This window comes from Abramis brama (assembly GCF_963993115.1).
Source record: "Abramis brama genome assembly, chromosome: 22".
NCBI classification, from domain to species: domain Eukaryota; kingdom Metazoa; phylum Chordata; class Actinopteri; order Cypriniformes; family Leuciscidae; genus Abramis; species Abramis brama.
In genome coordinates, this window is record NC_139984.1 from 2,474,767 (window position 1) to 2,498,709 (window position 23,943).

General features: G+C 40.0%; 2 protein-coding genes across 2 annotated transcripts; both read left to right on the forward strand.

Annotated features, from left to right (window-relative positions):
* Window positions 1-5,224: 5,224 nt before the first annotated feature.
* On the forward strand, window positions 5,225-6,685 carry LOC311073563 (uncharacterized protein). Its single transcript, XM_084099422.1, has 2 exons — window positions 5,225-6,050; window positions 6,150-6,685. The coding sequence occupies exons 1-2, from the start codon at window positions 5,258-5,260 to the stop codon at window positions 6,461-6,463; spliced, it is 1,107 nt and encodes a 368-aa protein (XP_083955548.1). The 5' UTR covers window positions 5,225-5,257; the 3' UTR covers window positions 6,464-6,685.
* A 3,616-nt stretch (window positions 6,686-10,301) lies between these two features.
* Window positions 10,302-16,343, forward strand: LOC311073558 (uncharacterized protein). Its single transcript, XM_084099417.1, has 8 exons — window positions 10,302-10,389; window positions 10,580-10,652; window positions 12,030-12,238; window positions 12,452-13,434; window positions 13,513-13,582; window positions 14,028-14,202; window positions 14,330-14,492; window positions 16,034-16,343. Exons 3-7 carry the CDS (start codon window positions 12,034-12,036, stop codon window positions 14,490-14,492), a joined length of 1,596 nt encoding a protein of 531 aa, XP_083955543.1. The 5' UTR covers window positions 10,302-10,389; window positions 10,580-10,652; window positions 12,030-12,033; the 3' UTR covers window positions 16,034-16,343.
* Window positions 16,344-23,943: the final 7,600 nt, after the last annotated feature.

Sequence of the window (23,943 nt, forward strand, 5' to 3'; positions counted from 1 at the left end):
GGTGAAACCAGCTTTCCATAGCGGGAAAGGATCTTAACCAGTGTATCATCAGAAACAAAAGGTGGAATATTAGACAAAGTTACTTTTTTGAGGGTGTTGAAAGCGGAAGAACAGGTGTAAAGAGATTATTTACAACAATTCCCTTTTCCACTAGTTCGTTTGCTTTTTCGACTGACTTCAAAAAAACCACAACAGCACTATTCATTTTAGATGCTGACAAAATACTGTCATGGCCAACAACTTCTCCCATTGCCAAACAACTATCCTCAACACTCACCGCGGCCGCCACTTTAACACCGTGACGACGCGTGAGATTCTTTAGATTTACAGTGGTTCTCAACTCCAGTCCTCGGGACCCACTGCTCTGCACATTTTGTATGTCTCCCTTATTTAACACACCTGAACCAGATCATCAGCTCGTTAGGAGAGACTCCATGAACTGAACTGAGTGTGTCAGAAAAGAGAGACATACAAAATGTGCAGAGCAGCGGGTCCCGAGGACTGGAGTTGAGAACCACTGCTTTAGAACACCAACTCATGAGTCTGCCATGTCCACGCAAGGGGAAACCCCCACGCGACCCCCAAAAAACGAACTAAACAATAAAAAAAAGCAATGAGGGGTGAAAAAAAAGAAAACTCACTCAGAAAAACACGCTCCACACTCACGACGCTCCAAACGCTCACGCTGGAAACGAGAGAGAGAGAGAGAGAGAGACTGTCAAACTGTCAAAATATTTGAACAATGACAGAATCAATACCCATAACATACCCATCCAAAGCTACCAATGAGATCCTAAAGAAAAGACACAAAGAAAATCTCCTCAAGAACAGTCCAGAAAGCCTGTACTCAGACCTGTACAGGACCGGAGAGGTCAGTAACATCATATTCTATACAGAAGACCCAGAAGCCTGGCACTCAGCGATCAGACATCATTACCCCACAGTGATCAGAAAGGGCATCAGTAATGGATGGAAACTGCAGATTAAAGAAGGAGATGATTCAGATTCTGATGTCACAATAACAGCTAACCTATATAAAAATGGGACTGTAATGATTCAGGGGAAGCTGAAACAATTTGAAAAAGATTTCCTCCAAATTAAAGAGAAAGCTCAGCTGAACAAGATCAGCCCTAATACACAGAAGAGTGCAGAAGACACCTCGACCTCCAGCCATCAGTCCAGGGACGACAGTGAGGAGATCTCCCTTCTGCACAGCATCATCAGCGACATGAAGGAGAAGTTCAGGGAGATGGAGCTGGAGCTGCTGCAGCTGAGAGAGGAGATGCATCGAGCAGTGAAGGAGACTGATCCAACAGAGAAAGAAGCAGATTACAGGAAAGAAATAGAAATCCTTAAGAAAGAAACCCAAGAAATGAAAAACCAGGGAGAGGAGTACAAAAATCAGCTATCTGTAATGAGGGAAGAGTTGAGAAAGCTGAGAGAGGACAGAGAGTCAGCTGTGGAGAAGCAGCCGACACAGAGAGGAGAACAGCAGAGCTCAGAGGAGACGGCTCCTCCAGCGACCACAGAGACCCAGCCCAGCGGCCCTCCTCCATCCGACTCCTGCAGGCAGTCACAGCCTCAGATTATACTCCTCATGGACTCCAATGGCAAGTTCATCGACGAAAAGAAACTGTTTCCAAGAACAAACATAAAGAAAATATGGTGCCCAAACACACAGAAGGCCCTGGAGCTCTTGTGTGAAGAGCAGCTGGGTTCCCCCAGCCACATTATCATCCACACCGGCACCAACGACCTCAGAGCTCAGCGAGAGAGAGTAGCTACAGCTCTCATTAATGTGACAGAGAAGGCAACCTCCAACTTCCCCAACTCCAAAATCATCCTCTCCACCCTGCTACTGCGCTCTGATTTCCACCCAGACACCATCAGGCATATAAATGCTAGAGTATCCAGAGACTGTGCCCTAATGCCCAACGTACACCTGGCTCAGCACCCCACACTGAACCTCAGCAGCCTTTACGACCATGTCCATCTCCACAGAAGGGCAATCCCCATCTTCGCCAAAACCCTGAAGGACATCGCACTCAACCGCAGCTCCAGCGCACCACAGCGACCTCATGGACACCCCATAGAGCCACTGCAGGGACACCCCTCAAAACACCACCCCTTCACCTCTGACCGGAGGAGCCCCACGACAGGCCCTGTGTTTCCCCCTGGAAGACACCGCATGACCCGGCCTGCAGCCCCCTCGCCTTCTCATCCACACGAACATCAGCTGGAGCAGCAGCCGGGCAGCCGGAGCTACGCTGAAGCAGCCAGCCGATCACTGACCCACCCCAACACAGTCCACAGCCAGCCGGCCTCATCTCCATCCAGAGACCTCTCACACATCCAGCACATGCTGACTCTGCTGTGCTCACACCTCATGGGTTAGTGACGAAAAAAAAAAAAAAAAAAAAAAAGAGATACACTAGAAATTGTCTGTATGCGTGCGTGTGTATGTGTGCGGTGTGAGTGTTTTATTTCTATTTATTTTAAAACAGATTCTTAGAAACCTATTATTTATTCTTCTTGAGAAAAAAAAAAAAAAAAAAAAAAAAAAAAAAAAGTATGGATGTGTATGCATGTGTATTTATTTTTATTTTATGTCTATTTTGTATCAGATTCTTAGAAACCTCATATTAATTCTTCTAAAAAAAAAAAAATGTGTGTATATGTATATATATATGTATATATATGTATATATGTATATGAGTGTGTATGTGTGGATGCATATACATAATATGAATGTGATGTCTTTGCATATTTATTTTACTTGGTTTATGCAATTAGTTTATATTCTTAGATACATCATAATATTAATATATTCTTCTTGATTTGTCAATTCAATATACTGATGTCTGTCTTGTTTTGAAATAACAAATGTAATTATTTAATGAGCTCATATTCTCTAAAAGTCACATGTTGGAATATTCAAGGACTGAGGTCCTCTGTTTTTGGTATTAAGAGCCAACATTCAGACTTTAAAAAGGAAATTCATGATTCTGACATCATAATACTGCAGGAAACATGGAATGTTAGGGATTTGTCCACTGGCTGCCCGACTGGATTTAGGGAAGTAGTTCTACCATCAACGAAACTAAGAGGGGTGACTCAGGGCAGAGAGTCAGGGGGGATGCTGATATGGTATAGAGCAAATCTCATAGACTCAATCAAAACCATACAAATCGGAAAATTTTACATTTGGTTAAAAATCCAAAAAGACATCGTCTCCACAGACCGGGACATATTCTTGTGTGCTATATACCTCCCCCCAGCCGAGTCTCCCTATTACAGTGAAGAAACCTTCTCCATCCTGCAAGATGAGATTAGCCATTTCCAGACCAAAGGGAATGTGTTAATGTGTGGCGATTTAAACGCCAGAACTGGAAATGAACCAGACTTTGTCAGCACACAGGGAGACAAGTATACAAACACCAGCCACCCTCTGCCCTCATACCAGCTCAGAAATAATTATGACCAATTTACAAACAGAAGTGGGCGAAGTCTACTTGAGCTCTGTCGATCACTGGGCCTGTATATAGTGAACGGTCGCATACGGGGAGACTCTTTTGGTTGTTATACCTTTAATTCTTTCCTGGGCAACAGTACTGTCGATTATTTCATCACAGACATTGACCCAGTGCATCTCAGAGCATTCACAGTCAGTCCTCAAACACCTCTGTCAGACCACTGTACAATTACGCTATATTTAAGACGAACTCATACCAATGAATCACGCAGACAGCCCTCCCATTTACTGAAGCTGCAACAACCCTACAAGTGGACAAAAAACAGCACAGAAAACTATCAAAATGCAATAGAAAGCCAAACTATCAAATTATTATTAGACAAATTTATAACTAACACATATTCACAAAATAAATTGGGCATAAATCTGGCACTAAGTGACATTACCAACATTTTCCACCAAACAGCATCCATGTGCAATTTGAAAAAGAAATCATCAAAAAGAAAACCAAAAAACACCAGCGAAATGTGGTTTGACAGTGAGTGCAAACATATCCGAACAACTGTACGAAATCTGTCAAATCAAAAACACAGAGATCCTGACAATGAAGAACTCCGCCATCAATATCATGAAGCTCTTAGACTGTACAAACAAACTCTAAGAGTAAAAAAGGAAAAACACACAGAACAATTATTTCAAGAAATGGAGGAGTCCATAAATACCAGTAACTTCTGGAACAACTGGAACACTCTCTATAGACCACAGCAGGAAGAACTGGCCATTCAGAACGGGGACATATGGAGGACACACTTTGAAAATCTGTACAAAACACCTGAAACAAATCCTGCTCGAAATGAATTAAAAACCAAATTAGAAATCCTGAAAGAAAAAATTAAAGACAACCAGAACCCCCTAGATTTCCCAATCACTGTAGATGAGCTTACAGAGAGACTACATGCTTTAAAACCCAACAAGGCATGTGGCATTGATGGAACATTAAACGAAATGATCAAATACACCAACGACAAATTCAAAACCGCAATAATCAAATTATTCAATATTGTTTTGAGTGTAGGATATTTCCCCGACTCCTGGAACCAAGGCCTGATTACACCGATCTTTAAACAAGGAGACAAATATGAGCCAAACAATTACAGAGGCATATGTGTCAATAGCAACCTGGGGAAAATATTCTGTTCCATTATTAATGTAAGACTGCAGAACTTTCTTAAAACACACAAAATTCTGGACAAAAGTCAGATTGGTTTTCTGCCCAAACACAGAACATCTGACCACATCTACACCCTCCACACCATCATTGATAAACATGTTTACCAGAATAAATCTAAAGTCTTCGCTTGCTTTATTGACTTTGAGAAGGCTTTCGACTCGATCTGGCACGAAGGACTCTTCCTAAAACTACTGGAAAATGGGATTGGAGGGAAAACATTTGATCTGATAAACACCATGTATAAAAACAACACATGTGCTGTAAAAATAGGGAATAGTCGAACAGAATTTTTCCCCCAAAATCAAGGAGTCAGACAAGGTTGCCCATTGAGCCCCACTCTATTTAACATCTATATAAATGAATTAGCCAAAGCATTAAATAACTCCACTGCCCCCGGCCCAGCCCTGACGGACTCAGAGGTCAGATGTCTCCTCTTTGCAGATGATCTAGTCATTCTGTCAGAAACAAAAGAGGGACTACAACAGCTCCTCGACGTCATAGAGACATTCAGTCTAACGTGGGCTCTCAAAATTAACTTAGCTAAAACAAAAATAATGATTTTTCAAAATAGATCCAGGTGTAGGGAAAATAAATATGTCTTCAAAGCAGGAAACCAAGTCCTCCAACACACCCACGAATACACATATCTGGGACTAAGGCTGAGTTCAACAGGGAACTTTAATCTGGCTGTGAATGAACTGAAAGCAAAAGCAATGAGAGTCTTCTACATGATTAAAAACACTATTCGGCATGAAATTCCAATTCAAACCTGGCTAAAAATCCTAAAAGCAATAATTGAACCCATTGCTCTGTATGGCAGCGAGATATGGGGACCTCTGAAAACCCAAGATTTCTCAAAATGGGAAAAAGAGGAAATCGAAACTCTGCATACCCAAATTTGTAAAAGCATCCTAAAAGTAAACAGAGCGACACCAAACAACTCGTGCAGAGCTGAATTAGGACAATACCCCCTGCTGATCACTATCCAAAAAAGAGCTGTGAAGTTCTACCAGCACCTGAAGCGCAGTGACCCGAGCTCATACCAGGCTGAGGCCCTGCGGTGTCAGGAGCAGAACCGGCACCGGAGCGCACTCTCACAGCTCATGCTGAAACTACAGCCAGACCAGCACTGCACTATCTGGCCCAACCAAATTATTAAATTACAAAAACAAAATTACATTACCTATTGGAAAGATGCTACTAAATCACAAAAGAAGATGGAACTCTATTTACACCTGAAAAGAGACTATACACCAGCAGAATACCTGAGCTGTGTGAAAGAGCATAAAATGAGAAAGACCCTGACCAAGTACAGGCTGAGTGACCACAGTCTGGCTGTAGAGAGAGGTGTGTGTGTGTGTGTGTGTGTGTGTGTGTGTGTGTGTGTGTGTGTGTGTGTGTGTGTGTGTGTGTGTGTGAGTGACCACAGTCTGGCTGTAGAGAGAGGCCGGCACAGGCAGAGATGGCAGCCGAGAGAGCAGAGGCTGTGTTCACTGTGCTCTCAGGGAGAGGTGGAGACAGAAGAACACTTCCTGATACACTGTGATCACTATCACAGCATTAGATCAGACTATTTCACTAGATTCCAACAACTAGAACCAAATTTTATGGCACTACCAAATTCAGAAAAATTAAATCATATTTTGGGTGAGGACTCCAGCTCAATCACAACAGCAGCAAAATATGTGACAGCCTGCCACAAACTACGAGAGTCAGCCAGTGGACAAAACCAAAGTCAGAATCATCCTTATCTCGTCTGAATGTTGGTACTAATGTACAAAGGTGTTTTTTTTTCTTTTTTTTTTTCTTGTTTATATAAATATATTCATACATTTGTTTACTGATTGATTTATTGAATTTATTGATTATTTGTGTATGTAATGTCCATTTATGTAATGGCCAATGCTTTGGCAATACTGTACAAGTCATGCCAATAAAGCTCATTGAATTTGAATTTGAGAGAGAGAGAGAGAGAGAGAGAGAGAGAGAGAGAGAGAGAGAGAGAGAGAGAGCAGAGGCTGTGTTCACTGTGCTCTCAGGGAGAGGTGGAGACAGAAGAACACTTCCTGATACACTGTGATCACTATCACAGCATTAGATCGGACTATTTCACTAGATTTCAACAACTAGAACCAAATTTTATGGCATTACCAAATTCAGAAAAATTAAATCATATTTTGGGAGAGAACTCTAGCTCAATCACAACAGCAGCAAAATATGTAACAGCCTGCCACAAACTACGAGAGTCAGCCAGTGGACAAAACTGAAGTCACAATCATTCTTATCTTGTCTGAATGTTGGTACTAATGTACAAAGGTGTTTTTTTGTTTTGTTTTTTTTTCTTCTTGTTTATATACATGTATTCATGCAATTGTTTACTGATTGATTTATTGACTGTTGATTATTTGTTCATTGCTTATGTAATGGCCAATGCTTTGGCAATACTGTACAAGTCATGCCAATAAAGCTCATTTGAATTTGAATTTGAGAGAGAGAGAGAGAGAGAGAGAGAGAGAGAGAGAGAGACTTTTTTTTTTTTTTACTTTTAGGTCTTCTTTAATTATTCAATATAAACATAAGTGACCTATATTTTTAAGGTAAAAACCATTAAAACATTCATACATTTATATTTTCCACAAAATAATTAATATAAAATAAAATAAAATAAAAAAATAAAAAATCACTCCTGAACACTCATAAATTAAATACAAAATCTCCATGAACATCAGCATCACATATAAAACCATCAACTCCCCACACATGAAAAAAAGAATTAACATCATTAATAAGGCTGAAATATGCATATTCCATCATTAATCTCTTCTTTATAAACCTCTCATCATCAAAACAGTGTCCACGCTTTCCCTCCCTTCTACTTTATTTCTTCTGGTACACCAAATTGCCAACTTTGCTGTTCCAAACAAGAAGTTTAATAACACCACTTTGGATTTATATTTTGTTGAATAATTAGGACCAAAAATAAACAATTCTTGATTAAACCTGCCCATAAGCTGCATACTCCAGCTTTCCATTAAACTCAAAATTTGATCCAAACGTGGACACTCAATAAAAAGATGAAAAACAGTTTCAGATACCCCACAAAAAGGACAACCTTCATCATCTGAGACATTAAGGAGTGCTTTGTGTCTGTTCGTAGCTAAAATCCCATGCACAATTCTCCACTGAAGATCCCCCACCCTCTTTTCAATGGGTCTTTTGTACAGGGACCGCCAGCTACCTTTCGGGGAAGAGCCTGATTCAAACACCATTGTCCATTTAGTGTCTCTCACATCCTTAAGATGTTGGAAGTTGATGTTTTTTACACAAACTCTGTAAAGTGTTTGTCTGCTCAAAATACTAAAAATATTCAGTTCTGGTGTATCCATAGAAAGCAATTGTCTGTCATCTTCCTGCCAGTCTCCTTTTTTTATAGAAACAGTTCAGGAAAATGGGCATTATCTGTAGCATCACAGTTCTCCACAGGATAAACTTCCATAAAATCCCTTATAGGATCAGGGAGGGCCTCCTCAAGATCATCCAGTATCCTCTTGATAAAACATTCAGACCTGAAGCCCACCTTTTGTATCAGTTCCTCTACCGATATCCAGCTCAGTCCCCTGCGTAGGTGGCATATTTTGGAGACTCCTGCTTTCAACATTGCCGACCTCACAGAGGCAGATCTCAACACCTCAACAGAGAGAAGTGGATTGAAAAACAAAGGCTCTCCTTCCCATTCTCTTGAAAATGATAGAGTCTGCCAAGCTTGCAATACACTCTGGTAGAAGACAGTCAATCCTTCCAATGCTACACTGTAAAAAAATGCTGTAAATTTACAGCAGAAATTTACAGTACTGACCCGTTTTCTAAAATTACAGTTTCTTACCGTTAATTAGCACGTGATCTGTGGGGGAGGGAATGAACCGCGAACGACGCACTTTGGCAGTTGGCAAGAGTGACTGACACACGTCTTTCTCGGTGGAAGCACAGCTTTCATGTTGAAACTCATTTACAGGTACCAGACCACGGGTGAATCTAAAATAATTGTGTTCACTGTTAATCTTATTAATTTCGTGCTTTAAGACAGTGGATGTATGTAGCTAAATTTATTGTTCCTCAAAGTTAAACGCGCGCGCGCGCGTGTGTGTGTGTGTGTGTGTGTGTCCGTCTCCGAGCTCGCGCGTGCTTGCAGCTTTGCATATTTGTGTTCTTTCATTGTACAAGTTACCCTAATATAGAGGGAAATGTAAAATAAGTGCGTTCGTTGGATTATTGTATTAAGTAACGTTAGGTTTTTAAATTTACCGCCTTTCGCCAGTATGTTTTTTTTACGCTGTGGGGGATGGTGGAACAGCTAACGTTAGGTTCTTCTTTAGCACGAGACGAGTGAATTGCACACGTCTGTCTCATTGGAAGTTATATGAACTTATTAAATGTCAGTGTTATTATTTTGGCTTTTTTTACAGTATATGAGCACAATAATTTTAACAGCATACTTTTGCACTCGATACATTTGCTCCAACTAACGTTACATACATTAAGTCGTCGTCGATATAACAGAGGAAATTCACTTAAGTTTAATTTTAACTTGTTTCTCAAAGTTAAAACACACATGTGTGTGTTTTATAGCTGGATTGTGCTCTTCCATAGTGTAAAATGTTTACTTGCAAACTTTGTTCACACACATGCAGTACTTTACCTGCATTTGTGAGACACATGCGCATTCATATTCATGTTGCGAATGTCAGGTTTAATTGTGCATTACCTGCTTGTAATAAGAGTTTCAAAAAGTTTTCAGCTTTCAAAACTCACTGTTATCGACACAAAGAGGGGAAATCTAAGCTCAAATCTATGCCATTGACTTCATTTGAATTGACGTGTCATGTTGACTTGTGTCAAGTCAGGTGTGACACTATGAGTAGATTTTATCAGCATCTTAAAACTCACATTAGAGAGGGGAGAAGCGTTTCATGTCCATTTCAGCAATGTGACAAGTCTTTTTCAATTGTGTCCACTTTTACAGCGCATGTATCTAGAAAACACAGTGATTGTTCAGAGGTAAACCTGATTGATTCAGTTGCGCTTCCTCATAGCATGCATGAGTGCTCTGAACAGCATCATGAAATGCCACAGGACTTTCTTTGCAGTGATACTGATACTGATGGTGTGGAACAAGACACCTTTGGTGAAAGTGTGGACGAAGATCAGTTTTTGAGACATCTAGCTCTATTTTATCTCAAATTGCAATCAAAATGTCTGATTCCATCCTCCACTGTTCAAATAATTGTTGATCACCTTCAGGAAATTCATGAAATGAGTCACTCGCACCTGCTTTTTAAATTGAGAGAAAAATTGAGTGCATTGGAGGTTGCAGAAGCAGACATAAATGCTATTTTGGGAATTTTGCACAGTGAAAATCTCTTTGAGACTTGTAATTCACAAAAACTTAAAACTGATCAAAAAAGAAAGACATTTTTCAAGAATACATTCAACTATGTAGCACCAGTTCCACTTTGTCTTGGGACAAATGAGGCAGGCAAAGAGTGTTTTGCTCAATATGTTCCGATTAAAGATACAATTGGTTCTCTATTACAGATTGACACAGTTACAGAACATCGCAAACAAGTATTTTCTGGTGTCCGTCCTCACAATGTTCTTCATGATGTATGGGATGGTAGCAACTTAAAAGGTAATGAGCTGCTCAATACAGACACCTCATCCTTTAGTTTAATCCTTTATCAGGATGCGTTGGAAGTAGCCAACCCACTGGGATCTGGCAGGAAAAAACATAAATTACTCTGTGTATATGCAACTCTTGCAGATATTCCTCCACATCATAGATCACGCATTGACCAGATGCAGCTTGTTTTGCTTTGCAGGGAGCAAGACTTCAAGTATTTTGGCCAGGACAAAGTGTTTAGCCCTCTCATCAAAGACCTTAAAGACATTGAGGTAAGTGGCATTAATTTGCCTGATGGAACAGTGTACAGGGGAACGCTGTCTGCAATTTGTGGGGATAATCTGGGCTCCCATGGCATTGGTGGATTTGTGGAAAATTTCACAAAAAGTGTGCATTTTTGCAGATACTGCAATATAGAAAGGGAAACGTTTAAAAAAGATCCCTTGTTCAAAGTAAGTAAACGCACTGTACAGTCGTATAGGGATCTTGTTCAAAGTCAGACAAGTAATGCCACATCCAATGCCACTGGAGGTGTCAAATTTGACTCCGTGTTTAATGGACTACGTTACTTTCATGTGTGTCAGCCTGGGCTACCCCCCTGTCTGGGACATGATATTTTTGAAGGTGTTGCATCATATGATTTAGCATTGTACATTAATAATTTTGTCACAGTGGAGAAGCTGTTCACTTACCAGGAGTTAAATCGACGAATAAATAATTTAACATACTTTGGTAATGATGCAAACAACAAACCCAGTGATGTTGTTCCTGGGAGTGAAAAACTTTCTGGCCATGCAGTTCAAAATTGGTATTTTCTTAGGATGTTGCCAGGATTGATTGGAGACAAAATTGTAAACCCATCTGAAAATGAGACTTGGCAGCTGGTTTTGCAACTACGAGAAATAGTAGAACTTGTATGTGCACCAGCTGTGTCCACTGGTCAGATAGCTTACTTGCAGGTTCTAATTGATGAGTATTTGCATACTCGATGGCAGTCTTTTCCCAGTCATCCACTCAGACCAAAACACCATTACATCAGTCACTATCCTGACCTGATTTTTCACTTTGGCCCTCTAATTCGTTTGTGGACACTGCGATTTGAGAGCAAACACTCCTATTTTAAACAGTGTGCTCGCAAATCACATAACTTTAAGAATTTGTGTCGAACACTCGCTGAGAAGCATCAGCTTCTTCAGGCATATCTGTATGCTGGCAGCTACTTCCCACAAGACATTGAAGTAGAAAAAAGCACAGAGTTTTACCCAGGTGATTACAATGAAGACATCAGACGCTCAGTTTCAAATATGAACTTTGAGCCTATGAACACTGAGGTAGCCAGTGATGTTACAGTGAGAGGCACAAAATACAAAAAGAACATGTTTGTATTGATCAGTGACTCTGATGAGGGGCTTGTAGTTGGAAAGATCAAGCTAATTCTCATTCATCAGGGTGTGTCTTTACATTTTGTTACTCAGGAATATCAGGCTGTTCGCCTTCCAAATATGGGCGTTTACAGAATTACACCAGCAGAAAGAACATGCTGTGTAGATCTAAGGAATATTTTGGATTATTACCCATTGTTTGAGTACACTGTGTGTGGCATGCCTGTACTAATTCTGCACCACTCTTTTCTTTTCTCTTTTTTGTAGAAAAATGTCTACCTGGTTTGAGGAGGTTAAATGTATAATTCTTCAGGCATTGCCCAGCCTGCCTCCTGACATTCTCCACCAGATCATTTCCAGTCTTCAAAGCTCAGGACTAGAATGCAAAGACGACCTCAAATATGTTCAGCAAGAAGACCTTAAGGACATTTTACCTGTCATTCAAATCAGAAAGCTTCTTCAAATTTTTAAATCAGGTATGATGACATTTTAATCTTAATCTAAACTAAATAAGTATCTATTTTAGTGTACAACATTTTTCCAACAAAATACATTAACTAAATTAGGCTATTCTACATAGTTCGAGCCATTGAAATCTTTTAGTGGTCAGAAATGTAACTTAATTATTTTAATCTCTTTACTAAACTTTATTGCTTTTCTCTATGCTGTGATATTTGAAACCCTTTCAGAAACAGAGATGGTTACTCTGAATTTAGATGTACTACCAGCTCCATCAGTGTGTTCTTCATCTTCGTCTTGCCTTGCATCTCACTCAGAGGCTTCCAGGCCAAGCCTGACCTTCACACAAATGCCCAGCATTTCCAAGACATGGGCTGAAACTTTTCAAGTCCCTTGGGACAACATGCCTCCTGAAATCCGAACGGCAATCTCTACAGGAAAAAGACCGAAACCTGCAGAAAGGCGCCAGATGGTTAGAGTTCTGGTTGACGAAATGCGCAAGTTTGAACTTTGCCCAACACGTGCCCAGTGTCTTACAATCTGTCAAAAGATTGTAAGGGAGAACCCTAACACTTTTGGAGACAAATTTCCAAATGGCTCATTAATAGGAGCGGGATATACATCACTCCTAATTCAAGTGAAGACGAGGGTTGAAAATTTGAACCGTGAGAGCAGCTTTGTCTGTCATCGAGCAAAGCCAAACTCAGGATGCAAAAGAGGACCAACGGACACCTATGGCTGTGTGAGATTTGAACCGCACCTTCCCCCTGAAGAGACTGCAGAGACAATAGAGTCCAAACGTCAAAGACTGCATGACATTTACAGCCATGAGGGAATTGTCAGTGTAGAGAGAGCAGAAGTAAACACTCTTATGGAGACTACATTCTGTCTTTTGCGTCAGAAACTAAATTCCATACCAGCACCTTCAGTAGAAGACATTAGGAGCCAGTGGCCATACCTCTTCCATCAGAAGTCTATTTGTGCCCACTTCAAGTTGCTAACTGACATTGATGTGCTGAAAGCCTTTGACATGTCCATGAAAGAATGCGGAAAGGCTATCGTTGAGTACTTCAAGAGCAAATCAAAGAATGAAAAGGTGAAGGATGTCCTGTCCCACTCCCAGCCTGAAAACACAGAGATGGCACACCTGCATATCAAGCTTCTAATGTCCCATTTTCAGGAACATGAAGATGGACTGGTGTTGCATGCAGATGTGAGTATTTAGTTTTCTTCTTTTTTACTTTATTAAGTGATGATATGTATTCTGATTTGTGTATTGTGTCCTCTTCAGGTTGCTGCATCTGCAGCTGATGTTGAGAAGAAACTTATTCTACCTGGAAGTCCTCGTCTTATTTTACTGGGTTAGTATGTTAAGAAGAAACATTGACAAATGGGGAAGATACAATAAAATAAAATAAAACATTTCTATTGTATACAGTTGTTAAAGAATAGTTCACCCAAAAATTAAAATTGTCATCGTTTACTTAACCACATGTTGTTCCAAACCTGTATAAATTGATTTGCTCTTGAATACTCCACACTGTTGTATTTTTTTCCTACTATGGAAAGCAATGGTGCCTCACAACTGTTGGGTTACAAACATGCTTCCAAATATATTCGTTTGTGTTCAGCAGTAAATTAAGACAGAATAACATTTTGGGGTGAACTATCCATATCCATTTACAATGAAGTCTTCTCAAAGGCAGATATTTAAATGAGTTGCACCAATGTTTTCGTTATTGTTATATATTTATGGTTGGTTGGTTTATTTATTTTGTTTGTTTGTTTTTGCTGTTTTTATTTTAGGTATGGGAGAGCAGACAAATGCTGTCCGATGGATGATAAGCCTAGAAGGCCGTGTTATTTGTGAGTGTGTCCAGTCATCATTTTTGACTGCACTTTCAACACTGTTTGCCGTGTACTACGTCTTCAACCTGCAGTATCAAGAGGAGGCTTGTTGCACATTGGAGTTTCTTCAAAGGTATGACACTTAAGTCCTTATTGCTTTGTTTTTTGGTGGGTTTTTTTACCTTTCAGAATCATCTTCATAAGAATTTTGATGCATCATTATTGCATTCAATGGTAATTTGTTATATAACTGTCTTTAGACGCTTCGTCGGAATAAACCCAGAAAGAGGCTCAAAGACCTGCAGAGGCAAGGTGGTCTCCAAGAAGACGGGCAAGGTGGTGAATAAAAAGTCTTCCACAGTTAATCCAAAGGTTGCCTCTCTACTGAGAAATCTTGCGGATTTCGAGTGGGATTTCATCTAGGTAAGTAAATTTGCACATACACACTAATTTATGTACCTGCTTCCCATTAAAGTTGTTACAGTATACCAGCTTTTTTGTAGAACAGTTTACAATACACTACTAAAAGCTCTTTTCACTTTAATTTCAGATGTGCTTTACAATGTATTACTAAAGTGTGTGTCTTTCCAAACCCGTAAGACTTGTTCATCTTCAGAACTCAAATGAAGATATTTTTAATGAAATCTTTCTGTCTACACAGCCTACAAAACTACTACTTTTAGGGCCGGTTTCACAGACAGGGCTTAGATTAAGTCAGGATTAGGCCTTAGTTCAATTAGGGTATTTAAGTAGCTTTTATAAACATGCCTTAGATAAAAAACCTTTACTGGTGTGTAAGGGTGTCACGAATTTTCTCTCTTTTCATATTCCTCTTTAACCAGAACTTGAAACTGCAAAAAAAAGTGAACTTGTTTTTTTTTTGTGAACTTGAATGTCATCATGTTACAATAGAGAAATTAGATGGCAGGTTATTTTGTTTAAGTTTCCAATTGACTGAAGATATATTGTTACATTATGTTGTTAATAAACGTGACAATGTAGTGTGTGGTACATTGCAAACAAAGGTCAGATATTATTATATTGCTTAAAAGTCTAAAAATGGCATAGCTTGTGCTTTAAAAAAAAAATTTAAATCAAGAATCGAATCGAACCGTGACTTTAGAATCGAAAATGTAATCGAATCGAGGATTTGGAGAATCGTGACACCCTTACTGGTGTGCATCTTGAGACAAAACAATGGCTCTGACATATTTTAAGAAATTTCAGTGCAAGTTTCTTTCAGTTAAAACAGCTCAAACATGCATTTTAGTCTGGGAATAACTTAAGGCTTGTCTGTGAAACTGGGGGTTAAGGTCTTTAAAGTAATCCAGGAGACTCCAGCGGTTTAACTTCAGTTTGATGAAGAAACGCAAGTGCTTTTTGTGTGCAGGGGAAAAAAAAATTAACACTTGCGCCATGACGCATGCGTGTTAAACATACTTTGTGTGGGCTTTTTTGCTTCAGAAAATTGAGGTTAAACCCTGGAGTCACATGGAGTATTTTAATGATGCCTTTACTACCTTTCTGATGCTTGAAAGTGCTGTGAAGGCTGTCCGTGGAGTGACCGAAAGTTCTCAGATTTCATTAAAAGATATTCGTTTGTTTTCTGAAGATAAACAAAAGTGTTACGAGTTTTGAAAGTCATGAGGATGAGTAATTAATGACAGTTTCCATTATTTGGGTAAACTAGCCATTTAACCCTGGGCCTTTTCTAAACCCCAGATAAACAGCATCCTATGTTATATTGATTAATGTTTAGCATTGCTCATAATATACCCAGGGTTTATTTGCATATTTGTCATTGCCATTGATTTTTGAATGCTGCTCATGACCCAAAGGCTATGATTTTTGTAGTGTAGCATTATGTTGCTTTTTGACATGTTCTTCTGACACTTTATTTTCAAGCAAACAACATACAAATTTATTTAAAGTTTTTTCCCCCCATTTTTTTTTTTATCTTTCAGACTACACCTGCATCAGTTTGAAGATTACGGCATATTCCTGGCCTCTCCCTGGCCTGTTCCTGTTCCAAATATTTGCCAGGTTTTGACTTCGATTGACTGACTGTTATTAAACTAAATTGTGCAAAAATGTTCACACCATTTACTATTTCATAAAGGCTGTTTTTAGGGGAATGGGCACCCCAAGCACATTCTTGGCCTGGTCCTGTACCAAATACAGGTTTTGACTTTTATTAAACTAAAATAAATTTGCACCGTTTACTATTTCTTAAAGGCTGCTTTTAAAACACAAAAAGACTGCTTATTCTATTGGACGTGGTTCAGTTGTTATGATTTGCTTTTTTTTTTCTAAGCATTCAGATTATTTGTCACTAAACTGTCAATAAATTGTGTGCTATAAGAAATACCCTCTTGAGCTGTTTTTTTTTTCTTGGGAAAATCTTCTAAATGAAATATTACAATACCAGCTTATTTGTACAAGTATAGATATTAAAGTTAATAAAGAATATGTATCTTAGAATACAGTAATGAAACTGCAGGATTACGGTACAAAGCTGGAAACCCTGCTGCCAGTATTTTACTGTTAAATTATAGAAAAGCTGTAATTTAGATTACGGTAATGAAAATGTAAAATTACGGTACACAGCTGGAAACCCTGCTGCCAGTATTTTACCGTTAATTTACATGTACAATTTTTTACAGTGTAGTCCATCAAAAGACATGACAAACTATTGCTTATCCAACCCCATTCTTCTGTTTTTTTGCAACAAAGCACATGCTACGTCCATCCACTGCTGATGCTGATGATATAGGAGACGCTGTGCCACTTGCAAACGGAAAACAGCAATCCTAGAACAAATGTCAATTAGTCCTTGTCCTCCCTCATGAATGGGAAGGTATAGGACAGCAGCTTTTAGTCTTTTGACTAAGTCTTCTATTATATTTCTTGGAGGATCCAAAACCATCAACTTATGCAAAAGGGTGGAAGCTATAAGATTGTTGGCTATCAGGACTCTTCCCCTGTAGGATAACTGGGGTAGCAGCCATTTCCATTTAGACAACTTTACAAGCACTCCATCTACTAACCCCTCCCAATTCTTCATCCTACATTCATCTTTACCAAGATATACTCCTAAAAATTTAAAACCGGACTTCCCCCACTTAACATTTTCTGGTAATTCTGGTAAAGAGCTTTCTTTAGAGCCACACCATAAGGCTTCTGTTTTGCCAATTAAGTTTGACTGATGATGCCCCTTCATAAATCTTTAGAGCTTCCTTTATAACTTGAACATCATGTGTATTCCTAACCATAACAGTTACATCGTCTGCATAAGCAGAAAGTTTAATAGCTTCAGCTTCTGGCTTATTACTTACTAGAATACCTGTCAATTTAATTCTTAATAAACAAAGTAGAGGCTCTATTGCCAAGGTATATAACTGACCCGACATAGGGCATCCTTGCCTTATCCCTCTTTTCATTTGGATTGGTACACTTAAACCTCCTCCTATTTTAACCATGCTTACAGCATCAGTATATAATATTCTTATCCATGCTAAAAAAAATTCTCCAAACCCATAACACTTAAGAACCTTGAAAAGATAGTGATGATCTACACAATCAAAAGCTTTCTCCTGATCCAGAGAAAGCAGACCAAAATCAACATTATATATTCCAGCATAATCCATAATATCTCTCATTAAAAACAAATTATCATAAATAGACCTTTTTGGTATACAATATGTTTGGTCTTTCTGTACTAACACATCAAGAACACCTTTAAGTCTGTTTGCCAAATATTTAGATATGATTTTATAATCGGAACATAAAACAGCTACTGGTCTCCAGTTCTTAAGCAGACAAAGATCTCCCTTCTTTGGGATCAAAGAGAGCACTGCTCGTTGACAGCTTTTTGGTAGAGCCTCAGCTTTATAGCTTTCTTGTAAAACTTTAAAAAAAGTCTCTTCCGATTATTCCCCAAAAAGTTTTATAAAATTCTGCTGGTAATCCATCGATTCCTGGTGCACGACCAGATGAAAGTTGATTCACTGCTTTTGTAACTTCCTCAAATGTCAGATCAGAGTCCAAATTCTTTACATTTTCTTCATCCAGCACAGGCAAATTGTTAAAAAGTTCATCTACGACTGCATTTCCTGTGCACTCTTTAGCATATAAGTCCATATAGAAATCAACAGCAAGTCTCCGCATTTCCAAAGGATCAGAAGTAACATTCCCATCAGGTGTGCGTAATGCATGCATATAATTAATATGAAAACACTTCTTATTCAAATTAAAAAAGAATTTTGTGGGAGCATCCATATCATGTAATGAAACAAAATGTGATTTCACAAGAGCTCTTTTTACCTTTTCATTTAACATATTACTTAACTCTTGTCTCTTCTGAATAAGATCATCTTGTAAATTTACATCATTTTGATCAATTAACATATTTTGAATTTTTAAAATATCTTTCTCTAATTTTGCCATTTCATGTTTAATTTGACATGCAGTATGTGCCATAAATTGTTGACAGAAAAGCTTAATCTGCGTTTTACCTATATTTCCCACCACTGAAGCAGGTTTTCATAATTTTTTTCTTCAACCCAACAATTCCAAAACATATGAAAATTCTCATAAAAATTAACATCTTGAATTAATTTAATATCAAAACGCCAGTAAAAGAATTGTGGTTTTGTTTCTGATAAAACAACTGTCACGGATGCATCAGCGTCAGCGCCAGACCTCTACTCTCCGACCACTCGTTCAGCATCCCCTGAGTTCTGATCACCTGCACCTGTCATCATCACCTGTCGCCAATCTCCTGTCACTTCACTCACTGTTTAACCCTTGTATGGTGTTCGGGTCTGTTGGACCCGTTTTCATTTTTTATCAAAAGAAAAATGATACAATTAATTATTTTTTCAAACTGAGACTCATTGGCCTTGGCTCATTTTCTGTGAGGAATATATATCAGAACACATTTTCAATGAAAACACACTGTACACCCCCCCTACACATTTATATTACACACAGGATGTTCGGGTCCACTGGACCCGGGGCTAATAAAAGTGTGGGAATTGTTGGTCCTGTGTACCTTTACTCTGTTCTCCTCCTGTCAGGGCCTGCTGTTAGTGTGTGTATGTTCTTGTATATGGTTTATGAGGACACAAATGTGTATAATGACATGGGTATTACAACGTAAACATGGTTTATGACGACATCTGTGTCCTCATACTAAAACATACTAAATGGTGTTTTTTGAAATGCAAAAAATGCCAAAAGTTTTCTGTGATTGGTAGGTTTAGTGGTAGGGTTAGTGTAGGGGGATAGATTATACAGTTTGTACAGTTAGAAAAACCATTATGCCTATGGAGAGTGACCGTACACCACATATCCAAGTGAGTGTGTGTGTGTGTGTGTGTGTGTGCATGTGTGTGTGTGTGTGTGTGTGTTTTGTGTGTGTCTGTGTGTGTGTTGTGGGTGTATGTATGTGTGTGCTTGAGTGTGTGTGTGCGTGCGTGTGAGAGAGAGATTGTGTGTAAGTGTGAAAAAGTGCAAGAGTGAGTTTTGTGTTTCTACTCCTGCCGTTCCCACACGAGGTTGCAATTCTTAAATGTGATCTAACAAAGGTAAAGAGAAAATATTAACCATATATGCTGTTTATATTGCTTGTAATTGGGATGAAGTAAACATCTGTTGAGTATTTTAACATAACATGTTTGATTGTGTTGAATTAAAAACCCAAAAATGCAGCGGGTCCACCAGACCCACGAACGCTGGCTGAGTAACAAAAATATGAACACCACACAAGGGTTAAATACACCACCAGTTCTCTCATTCAGTTGTCAGGTCTCGTTGATTCTACATCGACATTCTGACTCACTCAACTTGAGATGAAGACTTAACCACTTACCTGCTTTGTATACTCACCTGCATCTTCGGATTACTCAGCCTGTCCACCGAATCTTCAGTCTTCATCTGCCAGCCTTCTTCAGCCCGTCTGACTTCTTCCGTTCTACCTTCATCTACCAACCTGTAACAGATAAGAGACTTTGTCAGATCTACTTCCATCCACTGCCTCATTCCTAAATTACCACTACTCGTCTACTTACCTGCCGTGACTATTCCTCAGTACTTAATAAACACCATTGCAAACTTTACCTGTTTGTGTTGTTCTGATTCCTGACAACAACATTCACTGTAATGAGCTGATGATCAGAGACAATACAAGGTGTGATATATTGCATATATATGTTGCATAGTGTTCATTGCATAGCAGAGTTGGATCACTTAGTCAAACTATATTTTAGACTTTCTTTCAGTAACAAAGAAATACTATCAACTTTAGCTAATTATGACAGAAGAATAATTAGCATACGAACTTTAAAGAGAATTTGCAAGCGGCTAGGTCTTTTTAGAAGAAAAAATCAGTCCAATTTGCGCGATGTACTCGCTTTTGTCCAACATGAAATGACAAGTGGACAAATAAGTTTATCGCTGGCTTCACCTACGTGCGATTCATCGAGGTTTCGTGGTTTCCCAGGATATCATAAGACGCATTATTAAACTTGTTGATCCTCAAGGTGTGGAATTTCGACGAAAGAGACGCTTGAGAAGACGCCAGTACACTTGCGCTGGCCCATATGCACTCTGGCATATGCACAGCTATGATAAATTAAAACCGTACGCATTGCCATTAATGTCTGTATACATAGGCATCGATTTCGTCATGAGTTATTTTGTACCCATCACTTTTTTTTTGAAAACCTCGAGTTCAATTTAGCCGTTCTGCTGCTGCGCTGGCTACACGCTTCTCTGTTCATAACACTGCAACAACTGTAACATTGGGATACGTTCTAGGTTGGGGGAGGGGTGGGTCATCGTGTGCCTGACTGGACAATTTTGTTCGTGGTGCTGCTGGCCGCCTGCATGAACATGTGGAGGAGGTAACATATTAATTGATTCTTGACAATCAGTAAAAACTCCTTTCTCATAGTTTTGACCAAAAGCAGCACGTTAGATTGATAGCTTTTAGCAGCTAAATTCTATCATTGACGTTAGCCGGCAACATCAGCTTCCAGAAGCCAAGTAGCTGCTAGCTGCCACAGTAAAGTTGCAAACTCTGGTCACAAATATAAAAGGAAATAAAAGAAAGAGTACAAAAGTCGGTAGAGTGGTTATCTCTTCTCCTCACCTGTCAAATCTATAACTGACACTCACGCACATGCGCAGTTATCATTTTACCTCTGATTAAAATCAAAGCACAAAGTGACCGTTACACAGTTCGCAGCATCTTCGGTGTCGCGTTATTTGGAGGTCAGACCACAGGAGTTTAAAAGGAATTCTCTATGCTACCTTCTGCCAGTCTTCCCATATGTTGTATTTTTAACAAAGTAAAATTTATGGAATTGCGGCATTTGCATGTTATTTTATGTAAACTGTGAATTATTAGTGGTTAACTTAAACCAGGTAGGATCAGACGGTCGATTCAAACATGTAAGCGAGAGAGAGGAGGATTTATAAGAGCTTGTTATGACGGGTCACTGATGCCAATCCAATATATTTTATTATGGTCCTTCCTTCTTTATGCCAGCCAGCCAGTGTTGAGCTCCAGACCGGCTGCCTTTGTGTGTGGACTGGACTGAAAAGAGGTGGCCAAATCTGACCAGGTGTGGATGTTAATTCAGCAGATTTTGAATCGGTTGCGAAAGAGAAATTAAGTGCTGTTTTTTAATTAGGCTACTATTTCTAGCAGAACACTGTGTGTGTGTGTGTGTGTGTGTGTGTGTGTGTGTGTATGTGTGTGTGTGTGTGTAATTGAACGTAAAAAAAAAAAAACAGAAATTAAGTGCATGTGAATTCAGCAGATTTTTTAATGATTGCAAAATAGAAATTACGTACTGCTTTTTAATTGCTATCTCTAGCAGAACACAAAATGCACTTGTGTGAGTGACAAGCTGGACAACTGTCTACTGAGTACATGCATTGAACCAATTAACAACTGGATGTACCAGAACTTTCTTATATTAAATGAAGAAAAACTGAGGTGGTCGTTTTTGGAGCAAAAGAGGAACGATTAAAAGACAATTAAAAAGTCAGCCTATTATCAGCTTAAAAATATAGCAAGGGTTAAAGGACTTATGTCTCAGCAGGATGTGGAAAAAACTTGTCCATGCTGTTATCTTCATTAGAACACTAAAAATCCACTAAAATTTTCCAAAGAGATGTGAACGCCTCTCGGATGTTCCAATGAAGGCCACAGCTATTTCTTTTCTGCCAATTTTTTGCAGTTTCTCCCTGTGGACATGGCAGACTGATACGCTGTTGAGCCGTGACTGTGCCATTGTGGAGCGGAGCCAGGTCTTCAAACGTCGCAGGGCACTGAAACTCCGCTCAGCTTCGCAAGAAGACACAGGGACCACAAGCAACAGCCTAACCAGAGCCTCCACTTGGTGAAACAGCCGTCTCACTTCTGGCACCATGGTCTTCAGGATCTGACTGACCTCCTGGCAAGAATGGAACTGGTAGCTTGCTTTCAGCATAGCCAGTTGCACTTGCAGCAACTCCGGGTACAGCTCCACTGCCTCACTCGCCTCACCTGTCCGAAGGTGTTCCTCCAACTTGGCCAGGTAGCCAAGGCCCTCCTGGCTAAATCTGTCATCCAGCTGAGTGACAGCTGTATCGGTGGCACAGAAAAACTGTACTTGGAAGTACTCCTCCGCAGAAGACGGGATGTGACTGTTTGCTGGCCCACCATATCGGTTGGATGCTTTCCTAATATGTGGCAGCTTTATTGGCTCGAGATCAAAAGATGAGGCGAGTTCTACCGCTCTCGAGTAAAGACTCGCTTGTTCTCTTCGCCACGAAGGCTTTCTTGGTGCAATCTACAGCCTGTAACATCCCGCCAATTGATACTGCTCTCCCCTGCAAGCTTTTATTGAGACCTTCCAGCTTCAGCAGGATATCCTGCCCCATTACAAGGCCAAGGACGGTGGTGCCTTTGTGAAAATGGCCAAGAAGGCCTCTTGCTCGAGGAGCTGAGACACTCCCTTTATCTGAAGCAATCTCCTCCAGTGCAGCCAGGACCACCTCATACTGTGTGAGGACCGACTTGATGGCTGGTGTGTGCACAGTCCATCTTGTGGCACACAATGGCTTAATAGTGGTGATCTGTTTGAAGATGGTCTTGAACTTCCCAGACTGGCCAAACAAACAACCCAGGTCATGGATCCATGTGAGGGCATCGCTCACAACTGGTGCGGATGAGGAGACTGCCTGAGAGACCAGGCTCACACAATGGGGCCCACAGTGGACAAAAATGGCAAGCGGCTGTACTCTGCGGACCAAAGCTTGCATCCAAGATATGTGCCCCGACATGTTTGCCGCTCCGTCATGTTTGGCCACGAAGAGTGGGAGGTTGAGGCGGAGCAGCACATCGGAGGAAATTTTCCAAAGATGTGCGCCAGTTGTGGAAGAGGCCTCGACCATTCCCACAAACTCCTCCCTTGGCTCCAGGTCTTTGTCAACATAGCGGAGGCAGATGGAGATCTGCTTCGTTCCACTGATGTCCTGGGTTCCATCCATTATGAGGGAGTACTGCAGTACAGGTAAGGCAGAAATTTCTTCAGCAACCCCCCTAATTATGGTGTTTCCCATAATGCTCAACATTTTGTTCTGTATTTCAGGGCTGGTGTAGGTGTGATGCTTCTGCAGCCAGCTTGCCAGGTTGGGGTCATCCTCTGCCTTATCCCTGAGATAAGTCTGGAAGTTTCCTTCCTCGTTGGAATGGCCTCTAAGAGCCTAACCCTGTTTGGAGAGATACCTCAGAGCACCTACAATTTGTAAGAGAGCAGACCTGGCTGCCTCTTGAGCACTTGCTGATGGGCTGTATAATTGCATTCTTACAGAATTTTGT